The sequence below is a fragment of the Corvus brachyrhynchos genome, unplaced genomic scaffold (genome assembly GCF_000691975.1).
Source record: "Corvus brachyrhynchos isolate BGI_N302 unplaced genomic scaffold, ASM69197v1 scaffold305, whole genome shotgun sequence".
Lineage (NCBI taxonomy): Eukaryota > Metazoa > Chordata > Aves > Passeriformes > Corvidae > Corvus > Corvus brachyrhynchos.
Genome location: NW_008239284.1, coordinates 132,541 through 147,725, shown reverse-complemented (window position 1 = coordinate 147,725; position 15,185 = coordinate 132,541). Strand labels below are relative to the sequence as shown.

General features: G+C 52.5%; 1 protein-coding gene across 7 annotated transcripts in view; it reads left to right on the top strand.

The window, feature by feature from the left end:
• Positions 1–13,787, top strand: part of ZNF618 (zinc finger protein 618) — a 44,363-nt gene extending 30,576 nt beyond the window's left edge. For all 7 annotated transcript variants that reach the window (XM_017740324.1, XM_017740317.1, XM_017740322.1 and 4 more), the window contains 2 exons: positions 4,089–4,190; positions 4,963–13,787. In XM_017740324.1, coding sequence (XP_017595813.1) covers positions 4,089–4,190; positions 4,963–6,476 — 1,616 coding nt within the window. In that variant the 3' untranslated portion in view covers positions 6,477–13,787. The remainder of the gene's footprint in view (positions 1–4,088; positions 4,191–4,962) is intronic.
• The last annotated feature ends 1,398 nt before the right edge of the window (positions 13,788–15,185 follow it).

Genomic DNA, 15,185 nt, shown 5'->3' with positions numbered 1-15,185 from the left:
GATCAGTGGAGCTCTGCCCTGGCAGGGCTGCCCTCACTCCCTGGCCTTGGGTCTGTCCTTTCTGGTTGTCTATGGCAGTTCCTGCTGCCTCCACACTGTGTCCTGAGCATCCTGTTCTTGCTCTGGGCTCTGGTGCTGAAATGCAGCATTTTGAGTTGCAGCTCTGGGTGACATTGAGTGCAGGGGCTGAGGTGTCCAAGGAGACAAGGGCAGCTCACTGGCAGGGTTGAGCTGTTGCAAGTTTTAAGCAAGTACTGCCTGCAGCTTCTTCCTTCTCTCTTCTTTACAAGTGACCCACGGGGGTGGTGCTGAGGGCTCCCTGTGAGGGTGGGCAGGCCCTGGCACAGGGTGCCCAGAGATGCTGTGGCTGTCCCTGGATCCCTGGCAGTGTCCAAGGCCAGGCTGGACACTGGGGCTTGGAGCAGCCTGGGACAGTGGGAGGTGTCCCTGCCCATGGCAGGGCTGGCACTGGATGGGCTTTAAGGTCCCTTCCAACCCAAACCAGTCTGTGGTCCTGTGGTCTTTCACCTGGGTTACTCTGGCCACAGAAAAGGGCTGGAGGGAGCAGTGTCTGCGGTCTGGCTCCTGTCACGTCAGCAGAGCTCTGTGAATGGGTAATTCCCCTCTGCCCAGCTCTGGATTACTCTTGGTAAACTCTGTTTTCTCATTGTTCCCTGCTGTGTTTGCAAGTCCCTTCCTCTGCCTGGCTGCCTCCTCCTGAAGTCTCACTGGTGCAATGACAGTGAGTGTGTCCCTGTCTTCTTCAGCTGCTTTCTGCAGGTGCCACCAAGGCTGTGCCCTGTGAAAGCCACTGTCCCCTCCCGTGGCATCTCTGGGTGTGGTGCTTGGCAGCCCTGTGCTCACCCCTCTCCCCTTCCTCCACGTGTGCAGCCGGAGCGAGCGGGCGGCATTTGCTGCTATGGGATGAGGGCAAAGCCAAAGGAGAGGCAGGAGAACTGCGGCCAGCATTGGTGGGTGCAGAGCTCTGGGTGTTCTGTGTCAGCAGACAGCAGGGAAGGCACACAGGGCCTGCAGTTGCCCTGGCAGCACTTCGTTCCTGCAGTCTGACAGGAGGTGAGGTGAGGGTCGGTCTCTTCTTGCAAGGAACAACTGACGAGGACAGGAGGGAAACAGCCTTAAGTTGTGCCAGGGGAGCTTTAGATTAGAAGGGTTCTCAAGCACCCCGAGCCCAGGGCAGGGGTGGAGTCACCATGCCTGGAAATGCTCAAAGAGCATGCGGATGTGGCACCTGGGGACATGGGTCGGTGGTGAATGTGGTGCTGGGCTGGGCTGATGGTTGGACTGAATGATCTTGGAGGTCTTTTCCAACCTAAACAAGTCTATGATTCTGGGCTTTCCATATCCAAGCAACAGCATTGCCTCAGCATCTCTGGGAGTGCAGGGACTCGGCAGTGTCAGCAGAACTGGTGGCACAGGAGGCGCAGACTGGGGACAAGGCATGGCAGTGCTTTATCCCTGGTTCAGGGAATGTTTCACTGTGGGGATGCAGAGAGCCAAGGAGCCTGTATGGGTCAAATGCTCCCTCAGTTCATGTGTTCAGGAGCCCAGTTTGGTTTGTCCTGTCGAATGCAAAGGGCTGATCTCTTCCAGTGGCTCTGCTGCCTCCCCTGGACCCCTCTCACAAGGGACAGAAGCCAGGGAACGTGCTGCTGGCCTCCAGGAGCAAAATCAGGGACATACTGGCACTTGAGTCATTCAGAGGGCTGAGCCCAGAGGCTGGAAGGTAATAAGAGAGATTATAGCTTCATAAAGCAGCTACACAGTGAGAAGAAGCAATTAGAATGTAAATTGGGTGCTGAAAGGCAGAAATAGAACAGCAGAACACCAGGCAGAGGAATTTGTTCTGTAATTACACTGAACAATATACAGCTTTGACTCCCTTTAGAGTATTTTGTTCAGGTCAAGTGCTGCTATATAATGCCCTTCCTACAATCTAGGCCTAAAAAAACAAAAGGAGGACTAGGCTGAACCTGGATTAAAGGATTGGAGGCATGAAGAAAAATTAAAGAACCATGATCTGTGTAGTTCACAGACTGCCTGATAAGGAAGATGAGGCTGAAATGTACAAATCTCATTAATGCCACACTGAATGCCAGCAGGTATTTGTATATAATAAATCCCCTATTATCAGGAAATAGATAAAAGAGTTACGGTGAGGAAATACAGAGGGTTTCTCCCCTACCCATCCCTCACCAAGACAAGGAAGGCCTGAACTGTGAGCAAAGTTAGCAGGCAACATCCAACATTTTCCTTTGCCCACCCAAGGTGCTTGGAGTTGAGGACACTGGTGACATTGGTTCAAGAGCAATTAGTCTGGCAGGTGCTGGGGGACAGCTGATGTGTCACACCTGGTCACTGGTGCTCTCTGGGGCACTTCATGCTCTTCACAGCTCTGCAAAGCCCAACCTGTGGCTGCAGCCTGAGCATGGCAGTGCTCCCCGGGCACCCAGCGTGGCCAGGGAGCTCCCTGGGCACACACAGGCCCCAGGCAGGCCCAAAGGCTGCCCTGGGTCTCTCATGTCCCAGGTTGCTCTGAGGTGTTGACCGAGCCTGTGCCAGTGCAGTGCCCACAGATAACTGAGCAGCCTGTGCCTGTCGATGGGCAGGGAAGGGCAGAGCTGCTCACACTGGAGAGGCCTTGTAAGGAGGAGAGCACTGGAGCTCCATCACACCCCTGCTGGTCTCCCTGCTCTGCCAGGGCACTGGCACACATGGAGGAGAGCAGCTCTCCCCTCTCGTGTATGTCCTGGCCCCCCAGAGCAGCCTGGCAGAGCTGTGGGTGCCTCAAGGCACTGCTCACAGCACAGGGCAGGGCAGGGTCACTGCACTCTGTGCTGGTGTCCCCAGGCTGCAGGGGCTGTCCCCTGAGCTGGGCAGCCCCCCCTCCCCATAAAATCAGTGGAGAGTCAGTGACTCCAGGTGAGTTCAGACCACGGTGATTCTTACTCCACAAGAGGATCCAGTTCTGCCTGAGTGGATGGGTGGCACCCCCGAGTGTAAAAGGAGCCCTAATGGGCCACCTCAAAGAGAGGTGTGTCTGACAGAGGTCCAGAATTAGGTGAGATGCGTCCAACTGTGATGAGCAAATGACCTGTTCTGTTTTCTTTGATTTCCATCCTTCTGCTCAGCCTGGTCATCAGTCTCTCCATCTTTCTGCTTCCTCTTCCAGCCCATTTCATTGTGCACTGTAATGTTCCTTCACAGCCTGTTTCACAGCACCATTTCATACTGAAGCATCCTAAGAACTAGAAAATTTCCTCTGGAGGGTGGGGAGAGGGTCTTGGGGCACAGGAGAGGAAAGAACACGGATACAATACAGAATTTACTGACCTTGCCTGCATTTCCTTACAAGATCCCATCAGACTGGCAGCCAAAGTGGTCGGCCCAGGTCCACACACAGAAATGGGAGCACGAACACAAAGACTTTGGGGGCACTTGGTGTCTGCAGCCTCAGGGTAGGGTGGTCTTTGGTCACACTCCAGAGACTTTGGCTTTGTGTTTGCAGTCTGAGGCAGCAATGAGAGCCCCAGAGGAGCTGGGCCCTGGCTCTTCACGGAGAAGAAACCAGATCTGAAGACTGCAATGAGACCCTTAGATCCAGAGGAGCTGGGCACAGCTTGAAAACCAAAGTGCTTCCCGGAGAGAACAGGGCAGCCACCTGCAGAGCAGGAAGAGGCAGTGAGGGAACAGAAGGACTAGTGTCCTTTCCACCTCATTTCGGAAGCAAATGAATGGCCCAAGTCAGGCTGAGCTTCCATTCCTGCGGGTGTGCAGCTGCAGCTCCTCAGGAGACATTCTTCAGGGTGCGCTGGTGGCATCCACGTCCTGGTGCACAGAAAGACACGTGGCACATTTCAGGCACATTTTGGGAAGTGACAGGTTGTGAGTCCAAAGACAGTTTCGGGGTCCCTGAGGGTGCTGTGCCAGCTCACTGAAAGCCACAGAGTGTGGTAGGTAATCGTCCCCTTAGTTAAGGGAACCCTACGTAAATGCTGAGCAGTTTCCCTTTCTTTGTGCTTTAAGCATTATTTTGTGCTTTTAACCCCTCCCTGTCTCTTGCCTCACAGCTGACAATGAGAACAACATTGCCTCCAGCCAGCCCAGGTCACCTCTCCCCGTGGTTGAAGAGAAGTGGAAACCACAGCTCCAAAGAAATAACGCCAACAACAGTACGTAGCAGCTCTTCAGTCTGTCCCTGTGCAACAGGTGCCTCAGGGTGCAGCAGTGATGGGCACTGCACAAGGCCCTTGTCCTCACCGAATTGTGTTTGATTTCATCCTTAATTCGTGTCCTGCCCGGCAGAGCAGAGCACCCCTTCCCACTACAGGAGTGCAACAAAGAACCCCGGGGTGGTTGGAAAGGTTTGTGAGGAGGATGCATTTGGTAATTCCTGAAAGAAGGTAACTTCTGATCCAAGGTCAGACTTCCTGGCCTGGAGTTAAAAAACTAATCCAGGCATCGTGCTGTGACATAGGCACAGGCTGCCCAGAGCAGCTGTGACTGCCCCTGGATCCCTGGCAGTGTCCAAGGCCAGGTTGGACGGGGCTTGGAGCAGCCTGGGACAGTGGGAGGTGCCCCTGCCCATGGCAGGGGTGGAACTGGATGGGTTTTAAGGTCCCTTCCAACCCAATCCATTCCATGATTCTGTGATTTGCTGTCCATCTTTCCACCTGGGCTGAGCTGTGACCATCCCCACACCAGGGACAGGATGCAGATCAGCTCCCTGCTGCTCTGAGCAAGAGCAGGGCCTGTCTCTGGAGGTTCCTCTGTCCGGAAACCTTGGGGGAACAACTCCAAGGTTGGGGTTGTCTCTTCCATCATCTGGGCTTGTTCTGCCTCTTTGGGGGTCTCTGAGAATTGTTTTGTGCCTTGCCCCCAGCTCTCTCCTGCTGCAGAGGTGCTGATCTGGTCCTTTCTGTGCCCGCTTGTGTTTCCCTGCAGCGTCGGCCAGCGGTTCCGTGGGGAACAGCGCGATCCCGGAGAAGGAGCGGCAGAACATCGCCGAGAGGCTGCTGCGGGTGATGTGCACCGACCTCGGGGCGCTCAGCGTGGTCAGCGGCAAGGAGTTCATCAAGCTGGCGCAGACACTGGTGGACAGCGGCGCTCGCTACGGTGCCTTCTCCGTCACCGAGATCCTGGGCAACTTCAACACCCTGGCTCTGAAGCACCTGCCTCGGATGTACAACCAGGTGAAGGTGAAAGTCACCTGCGCCCTGGGCAGCAACGCCTGCCTCGGCATCGGGGTCACCTGCCACTCGCAGAGCGTCGGCCCCGACTCCTGCTACATCCTCACCGCCTACCAGGTGGAAGGCAACCACATCAAGAGCTACGTCCTGGGCATTAAGGGTGTAGACCTTCGAGACAATGGTGATTTTATCCACCACTGGGTGCAGAACGTGCTGTCGGAGTTTGTGATGTCAGAGATCAGGACGGTGTACGTGACAGACTGCAAGGTCAACTCCTCGGCGTTCTCCAAGGCGGGCATGTGCCTGCGCTGCTCGGCCTGTGCCTTGAACTCGGTGGTGCAGAGCGTGCTCAACAAGAGAACACTACAGGCTCGCAACATGCACGAGGTGATCGAGCTCCTGAATGTCTGTGAAGACCTGGCAGGGTCCACGGGCCTCTCAAAGGAGACCTTTGGCTCCCTGGAAGAGACCTCCCCGCCGCCCTGCTGGAACTCGGTCACCGACTCCCTGCTGCTCGTCCACGAGCGCTACGAGCAGATCTGCGAGTTCTACAGCAGGGCCAAGAAGATGAACCTCATCCAAAACCTGAACAAACACCTGCTCAGCAACCTGGCAGCCATCCTGGCGCCGGTGAAACAGGCCGTGATCGAGCTGAGCAACGAGAGCCGGCCCACGCTGCAGCTGGTGCTGCCCACCTACGTCAAACTGGAGAAACTGTTCACTTCCAAAGCCAACGATGCTGGCGTGGTCAGCAAACTCTGTCACCTCTTCTTGGAGGCGCTGAAGGAGAACTTCAAAGTTCACTCGGCACACAAGGTAGCCATGATCTTGGACCCTCAGCAGAAGCTGCGGCCCGTCCCGCCCTACCAGCATGAAGAGATCATTGGCAAGGTCTGCGAGCTGATCAATGAGGTGAAAGAGTCCTGGGCAGAAGAAACAGAATTTGAACCTTCAACCAAGAAGCCTCGTGCAGCAGGGGAGGCCACAGCAGCTCAGGAAGAAGATTGGTTCGGGAAAAATGAAGTCTATGATTATTTGCAAGAACCTCTCTTCCAGGCCACCCCTGACCTGTTTCAGTACTGGTCGTGTGTTACCCAAAAGCATACAAAACTAGCCAAGCTGGCCTTTTGGCTCTTAGCAGTGCCTGCTGTGGGTGCCAGGAGCGAATGTGTAAATATGTGTGAGCAGGCGCTCTTGATCAAAAGGAGGCGGCTACTCAGTCCAGAAGACATGAACAAACTCATGTTTTTGAAGTCCAACATGCTTTAAGACTGTCTTTAATTAAAACAAAACTTTAAAACACTGTTCCAAACAAAGAAAAAGAAATTTAAGTTCTAAACACTGTGGACCTCATTATGAATGCCCCTGGAAACCAAGTGCTTTTTTATATATATATAAAAATATAAATATATAGAAAATTAAGTTTGAAAGGAAAGCTGAGCACGGGAGAGAGACAGCCCTCTGCCAGGAACGTGCTGCTTTCCATAGATAGTGTGTGGACTTGACAGACTTTCTAATGTTTTCAAGTGGGCAGACGAATGGGAGGCTGATGTTCTAAAGTCTTCAGGCAGCTGAGATCTAAAGTGACTTGAAGTTTCTTTTGTTTCTCCTCCACCCCACCTTTCCTCTTGTCCCCTGGGCCATCTTGCCATGGATAATCAGACTCCATTGACCAGTTCTGCACTGGACTTTGCTCCTTTGAATAACTGTACACCTTGAGGGCACTTGGCTGCAGCCTTCTTGGCATGGTGCACGAATCAGGGCAGCTGTGTTCCATCAACACCGGTATCTTTAGAAATCAGGAAGGGAGGCTTTAAGGTTTTTGATTTTTAATTTTATTTTTAATCTTTACATATCCTTTTTTATCCAAAAACCAAAAGTTACTCCTCTGTCTCTACTCCCAGTTTTGAGTTTGACATGGCAGCAAGTGATTATAAGTTTGATTTCAAACTGAGAGAAATGGTTCATGGCAGAAGCTGTCAGTAGTTGTTACGTTTCTTGGCTTTGTATTTTTTTACAGCAGAACTTCTTTTCTGAACTCCCGGTGTTAATTAGCTTTTCTGTGAATTTTGTACATCAGGTGTTCTCAAACTTGTTCTAGAGTAGCCTATTTGCAGTTAAATAATATTCTTATGGGAACCACAGCAGTTGTTTATGTGGCAAAGCCTAGAAACCAGGAAAAGCAAATGGTAACAGCACAGGTGGCTATGGGCCACCAGTGAGCTCGCCAGGTCTGCCAGAGAACCCTCATACCTAAAGTTTTTTGTTAAAAAGTGTCTCAGTGACACACAAACCACCCTTCCCAAGGCCAAGGGCAAACCAAGGTGTATGATTTTTCAGGGGAACAAAGCTCACCAGTTTTGTCAAACTGGGGTTTGAAGGAAGCTTAGAGAAGTGCATGGGCTCAAAGATCCTTCTGAATGTAAGTGCTCCTGACTGAGTGCAAAGAATATCTTCCCATTTTTGTTTGGAATGGTTTCCTCTAGTGGCACGAATGTCTTTTTGATACCTACAGTGCATTACACTACTTGTTCTGTTGCTGACCTGTTCTGGCCAGGAAGGCCACGGGCCCCGAAACGTTCACACGTAACTGGCTCACCCCAAATGCAATTCGAGATCCCCATAACCCCAAACCATCTCAGTCACTCTGCTGTCCCCAAGGCCAGAGCTCCTGCAGGCACAGCTCCTGGGCTGCTGGACAGGCTCTGTCAGGTTTGGTGCCTCTTGGACAATTCCCAGCCTCTGGTGCCAAACTGTGCATTTTTCACCCCTGGGACTTGTCTCCTGGAGGAACACTGCAGCAAATTCTCGTTTTTTTCAGCCGTCTCTCCTGCTTCCAGGAGCTCTGGAGCTGCAGTCCCAGTGGCATGGGAGGGTCAGGAGGAGGGACTGGCCTGCTGGGAGCAGCTGGAGCCCCTCAGCAGCACTGAAGGGGAGTTTGCTGCTGGCTGAAAGTGCAGGGGGAGACTGGGGGCCCTCTCTGAAGTGCTGCTGCTGACCAGATGTTAAACCAGGATCCCACCTGCCCAGCTCTGCTGTAAGAGAAGGTGCAAGTTCCAAGACATGAGAGATAGCAAACCCAATCTCTCAGGCTTTGTGTGCAGATGCCTTGAACCTCACGGGCACTCCCTGATGCCTGCACTGCCACGGGACTCAGGGGCACAGTTTGCACGCTGGACCCTTCCCCACGCCAGGCTCATGAGGACAGACCTTGGCACCAGCTCTCTTGCCCTTTCCAGCTGCTTCAGCCTTCCATTGCCTTGAGGCTGGTGTTTGGGTTGACCTCTCAGCACTGTTACTGCCACCAGGCCAAAACCATTGTCTCCCCAAATGTTCAGTTTTTGCCTAAAGCACACAGCCTGCCACATGAACAGGAGCTGCCAAGGCAGAGGCTCTTGGACACCTGATTTCCCTGGCAGTGGCTGCTGGAGGGGTTGGTTGTGAGGCCAGCTTTCCTTCTTGCTGGTTTTGTTTTCTCCTGTACAAATCCTGCTTGCCCAGCCACCAGCTGGGCCCACGGCAGCACAGCAGTTTGCAGGGCAGGAGAAACACGTGACAAACAAAAATGAACCCTAAGTGAGATGTGTGCCCAACAGCAGGAAAACTTGGCTGGTGCATGTCCCCAAAGCAGGATTAGCTGTGGGCACAGAGGGCACCACACAGCTCAGCTGATGGTGCAGGGATCAGGATTGGCAGTTCCTTCTCCTAATGGCACATCACACCTTTTTGTGTGGTTCACCTGAGAGCTCTGTGATGCTCAGGGGAACGTGCAAAGCCCTTGCATTCCTTTGGAAAGACAGCTCCAACCCCCAGCCCTCCTTTGCTAAGGGACACGTAGATGATTTCTGTGGGGTTTGCAAACTCGGGCTCGTCTTGTCTGTGCAAGGCATTGAGGGTGGGAAGTGGGCAAGGTAGAGTTAGCCCAGCTGTAAGTCCCTGGAACTGAGAATGGGGTAAACTGCAGGGAACTGTGCCCAGCAGTGAGCAGGACTGTGGTGCAGAGTCAGGACATGCAGGCAGGAAGGGCGCAGCACCCCTACCTCCCATCCCACCTCCCCTTTTCCTTCTCACACTGTGGGTTTGGCACCAGACTTGGGGTTTTCTTGTGGTGCTGACCAAAGAGAGGGATGGACTGGCCCTCTCCCCCATCCCAAAAACTGCCCCTCCAAGGCAACTTCGGTTGTAGTTGCACTAATGATGGATGTTAAGCAGTGATGTCGGGTAGATGAGATTCTCCCAAAGACTTAAAAACTCAACAGCTGGAAAAGCAAGAGAAAACCTGAAGGCCTAAAATGGAGCATTCTCAGAAGTGGGTGAGGAGAGGAGCTGCTTGGGCAGCCCCTTCTCCAGAGACTCGGTGGAAGAAGGTGCAGCTTTTCCTGACTCTGGAACACGGCTGCAGGTGCTCAGCTCAGAGGAGCTGTTCCTGCTGGGTCTGCTCTCTTTCTCTGGTCACTTAGGCTTCAGTAAAAGCAGAGAAGCACATCCGTAGCACATGTATTTACCTTAAATGCCAAGCTTTTGCTCCTCTTCCTCCTTCCTTCTTCAAGGCTTGAATTCACATTCTAAGGAGCAAAAATACTTGACCATGGTCTGAAATTGGGAAGTTCTTGTTTGCCAGATTGCTCCAACCCCAGCTGCTCTGTTCCTGCTCTGTGGAGCAGCAGAGCTGTTGTAGGAGCACTGCTGGTCCTGGGGTGGGAGACTGCACAGGAGAGGCTCTGAGTTTGGCCAGGGCTGTTGTGAGGTTCTGCTCTCTTCCAGCTGGGGGGAGAAGTCCTCAGAACTGGGATCACCCTCTGGTGGGTCATGTTGGGAATTTGCCTTCTGCTTGTTGTTTTCCTTTAATCTCCCATGTGAAATGTGCCAGGATGCAGAAATGGTGTGTGGCCTCCAGGCATTTACCTGTTCCTGCTGCTGACTTTGCAGACTTCTCTGACTCCACAATTTGCTTTTGGGAGCGTTCTGACCTGCAGGTGGGGAACAAGCACCACCAGGTGAACTGTAAGAGGGAAGGGCCTGTCTGAATGTCCTTGTTGCTGAAGAGAGTGGGATAGAGGCAGAGCTCTTCAGGAGGTTGTTTCTGTGTGGGTGCAGCAGCCAGGTCAGGAAGGATTTGTCTCCTGTGTCTCTCAGTAGGCAGTGGTTGTGGTTGTGTTTGGCTTGCAGGATGGACTTGGTGTCTCACACCTGGGTCGAGTTGAGGTGGAGGTGAACTTCCCTTTCTGTCCAAGCTCTCTGTCTGTGCTAAGGAAACTGCTTTGGCTGGATTTGAACTGGTGCAATCTGCAAAACTTTCTGTGAAAGCTGACTGTGGGCTCAGGTTTTGTCTAACTCAGTTGTTCATTCATTGCTGGTTAAGCCAGTTTAACCTTGAGCTGAACTGGTTTAAGCGTCCACACAAACCACCTGCACTGGTTTATCTGTGCTTGCTGGGCAGAGGTGATGTCCAGCAGCAGCTCAGGGAGTCATGGCCCTCATGTGAATTTAGCAAATGAATTTGCAGCAGATGCTCTCAAAACTTGGGAATGACTGAAAATAGAGGGGAAACACTTCTAGAAATGGCTTGAGCTCTAAATGGTGGCGTTAGAGTGTTCAGTGAGATGGCTCAGGTGAGTTGGGTGGTTTTTCTCCAACTGGCTGCAATAACCCAGAAAGTTTAGCATGGGAAGGAATTACCAAAAACGTTTGTGTTGGTGGCCGAGTCTGCTCAGAGGGGCCAGTTCCACTGTGGCCATGGTGAGCACAGGACAGGGGACTGGACCCTCCTGCTGCTCCCACAGTGTCCTGGGCATTTCTAGGCAGCAACATGTTACCAATGAACCAAAAGGCATTAAAAGAGCAGCCAGGAAGGTGTTGCAAGGCTGGGAGTGCTGCTCTGTGCTGAGGAAAGGCTTGGATCTCTGCACCTCTCTGGCTGAGGGAGAGGCAGGAGCTCCTGTGAGCATTCACACAGGAAGGGACGAGTTGTTCCCTATGGAGTAGTGAGGAGTAATGGGGGGAAAATAAAAAAGATACTAAAGGCAGATTCTGGGAAACCTCTTCGAGGGGAGAACTCTGTTCCTCTGGGAGGAGGGGAATGTGTTTTGAGCCCTGTCATTGAAGACGAGGCTGCAGAGTGGAGCTCACTCCATGAGACATGAGGCTGGGCCTTGCCAAGAGAACAGGAACTGGGTGTAGAGGTGGGAAGTGCCAGGTTCCTGCCCAGAACCCTCCAGGCGGGTTCACAGAACCTTTTCCTCCCCATCCTCCCACCCCTCACCAGCACCAAGCCCTTCCCAGCTCTCAGTATATCCATTAGCTGGGTTCCATCCCGGAGGGAGGCAGCACAGGGGGAACCGCCAGTCGAGGAGCAAATGTCCTGCCAGGCCTTACCCTGCCGAGATGGGGGAGAGTGTTCAATGTTTTGCTGCTTCTGCTGAGCTTTTGCTGTGCTACACCGTGATCTCGGGTCCGTGGGATCCCTTGGGAATGCCCAGAACCGCTGGCCGAGCCCCGTGCCCCGTGTCAGATGTGAAGCTGTCACTGTAGCAATAAGAACTCCCTGTTCCCGTGTGTGGGGCCTGTCCCCGTGCCACGGCTCCGTCACCTCCCTGGGGCTCCGGGAAGCGTCCCTGAGCAAAGCGCGGGGCCCAGCTCAGCCCCGTGTGGGACAGGCCTGGGGACAGTCTGCTTACGCTAGGCCAGAAATGGTGAACCAATGACAGTGGGTTGCCCTGAAATTTAATTTTATCTCTTGAATGTTTGTGGGATTTCTGTTTAATTTCGGGTTTAGTTTGGCTGCTTAGTTAAGGTTTGTTTCCTGTTAAGAGTCCTTTGTTTGTAACTCGACGGGAGAGTTTTGCTCACATAGACAACGGTGTATCCATAGACCCTGAGGGGTTCCTCATCCTTAGGCAGCTGAGTTGGAATTTTTAGCTCCTGAAACAAGGAATGATGACTGGCAGGATTTTCTGTAGCATCCCGGACAGCGGGACCTGGGTGAGCAGCTCAGCCTTAACGATGGGAATATTGTAGGGTGGAGCTGGTGAGCACAGATGTGTCCAACCCTTGCTTTTTACAACCAAAGTCCCTTAAAAAGACACTTCCAGCCTCACTGGCCTTGAATCCTTGTTCTCACCTCACGGGGGTTCTCGTGGAGTCTCCACAGTGTCTGTGGATAGGCTGGGGTTGTTTTTTCCAGCAAGCTGCAGGGTGGGAGAGGGAATAACTTTTCCCCTTGCTGTGTAGAAGGATCTTCCCACTCAAGGAGGGAGAAGTGTTCTGGAAGGAGCAGCAGTCTTAGGAGCTGTTTTCCATGGTCCCTTGAAACTTACTGGTACTTTAATACTCCTTTTTTTGAATCCTTTAAAGGCAAGCTGGTAGTGGATGAGCTGCACAGTGGTGACAGGTGACAGCCCAGGCTGTCAGTGGGGGGAACGCTCTGCCCAGGCCGTGAGGATTGTGGTCCACGCCGTAGCCAGACAGTGTCATGGTGACAACCAAACATCGGGAGGTCCTTGTTGGCAGCCAGTCTGAAAAGAGAAGCTGTTCCTCGCTCGTACGTTCCATTTCCCAAACCTCCTCCTGGGAGCTGAATTCTTGTTTCATCAGGCAAAGGATTTAATGTTCTCCTGGCCCTCCTGGCCCTCCCTGCCCTCAGTAACTCGTGTGCATTTCCTTCCTTTCTGTAGATGCAGATGTTCTAGGCAATACCACAGAGCACCCGCGCTGCGAGTGCGACCATGTCATCTTAAAAAATACAAAAAAAATATACAAAAAATATACAAAAAATATCTTTTTTAGGCCAGAGTTTTCTACAGGTATTAATGAATATTTTTCTTAATCCTTATAAGTTTTATGTGTTTAATATTTCTTAATACCGGTAGCATTAATTTATACTTTTGTAGCAACACAATATTTTTATAAACCGCCACCGCTGGCTTTGTCTTCATAACGGGAAACGTGCGGGCAGCTGGCCCCGCGCTGTACCATGTACTGTATTTAAAAGGTTATCTAATGTCACACTTGCTGTGTTAATAAACAAAACAAAACCTGTTTGAAGTCTCATGTATTGTTGGTGTGGATCAAATGACTCACTAGAGAGCAATATTGCACGGGGTTGAGTTGCTGATTTTCATTGTGATATGCGAACGCTTGAGGCCAACTCAAGTTCTGAGGTTTTTGGTTTTGTTTTTTTTTTTCTTTTTAGGATTTTGTTTTGGTTTTGTTCTGGGTTTTTTTTTTCAGCTAAATAAATTCAGTGCTGTTTGAAACTTAGACTGACGTCAAATTAAAAGGATTATTAAAGAAAAAAAAAATCAAGGTGTTTAAATGTTGCTGTTTTTACAAGTCTGTTGCTGTCTGAATGGAAATATTCCACGAGAGAGGAGGAATAGTTCCACTTAGCTTCCAAAGGGGCCGAGCGCTCCAGGCCAGAGCTCGGTTATTTGGAAATACCTTAGAGACATGTTTCTGCAACATTCTTTTCAGAATTGATGCCAAGGCAGAAGACAAACTGTAACTGTAAGAAAGCATCCGTTGCTTGAGGATTTTCATGTCAGTGTTGTATTTATGGTTTTACAATAAAACAACCTTTAGGAAAAAAAAGTGTCTGGGGTTTTCTATATTTTCTGTATTTCAAGCTTGTGACTGGGACAGTGCTGATGTGCTGTCCCACAGGAGGGAAAACATCCATGGAAGTGACCTGGATCCCAGCAGTGGTGTCTGATGGATCCCACAGAATCACAGAATGGGTTGGGTTGGGACAGACCTTAAAGCCCATCCAGTGCCAGCCCTGCCATGGGCAGGGACACCTCCCACTGTCCCAGGCTGCTCCAAGCCCCAATGTCCAGCCTGGCCTTGGGCACTGCCAGGGATCCAGGGGCAGCCCCAGCTGCTCTGGGCACCCTGTGCCAGGGCCTGCCCACCCTCCCAGGGAACAATTCCTTCCCAATCTCCCATCCAGCCCTGCCCTCTGGCAGTTCACAGCCCTATGAACTTGGCAGCAGGAGAACACCACAGCCCTTGGACACCCAGAGCTCTCCCTGGAGCATTTCCCAGAGCATCCTCTGTCCCACACTCAGCTGCCGGGGCCGTGAGCTGCTCCTGTCTCTCTGGGGGATGTTTGTGTGCAGCAAAAAGGCCCTGAACCCCTCGGTTTGGGGCTGTCCCTTGGGTTTGGGGTCACCCCACCAGGAGGTTTCGCCCAGCTGGGTGTTTGTGCTGGGCAGCCTGAACGCCAGTGCCAGGCTCTGCTCGGGGATCCTGCCTGCACCAGCAGATCCAGCTGGGATTGGTTTCACCCAGGGGAACAGAGGCTTTAGGGCGCTGGGTGGGCACTGGGCTCCTCCCCAGGACAAGGCCCTTGGCAGCTGCTCGTGGTGAGAGCCCAAAGGGGCACAGGGATCTGGGCTCAGAAGCCTGACTGCACCAGGCACGGGGGGTCACAGGGACGTGCTGGTCAGGGGGCACTGGGAATTAGGACTGGGACTTGCTGATGCTCTCTGGAGCTCCAGGACCCACCTCCAAATGAACCAGAAACCACCAAAGAGGTGATGGAGGCAGCAGCTGTTGGTTCTCCATGGCACATTTGCCAGCCTGAGGGTGATTATGAAGATTAACAGCAGAGTAACTGTGCGTTCCCACTCGGGTGATCGATGAGCTGCGACGCCTCCTGACGCTGAGTGCTGCAGTGCTTGGGGAATCTTTTTTTAAATTGCATCAGTTGTAAGTCACAGCAAATTAACAGATTCTATTTAAGTACCCAGAACATCTGTTCTCCACTCGAGGAGCTGACGTGGGGAACACGTGCTGTGTGCTCCATGTGCGGCACAAGGGGTGTTCCTGGGTCAGAGCTGTGCCAGCAGCAGTGGGGACCCTGCCCTGGGCATGGTTAACTGGGAGAGATGCCCCTGAACTGGGCTCCAGGAGAGCACCCAGGCGTGGGAGTGCCCCAGTGGGGAGGGAGCTCCCAACCTGCAGGTGCTCTGTCTGCTC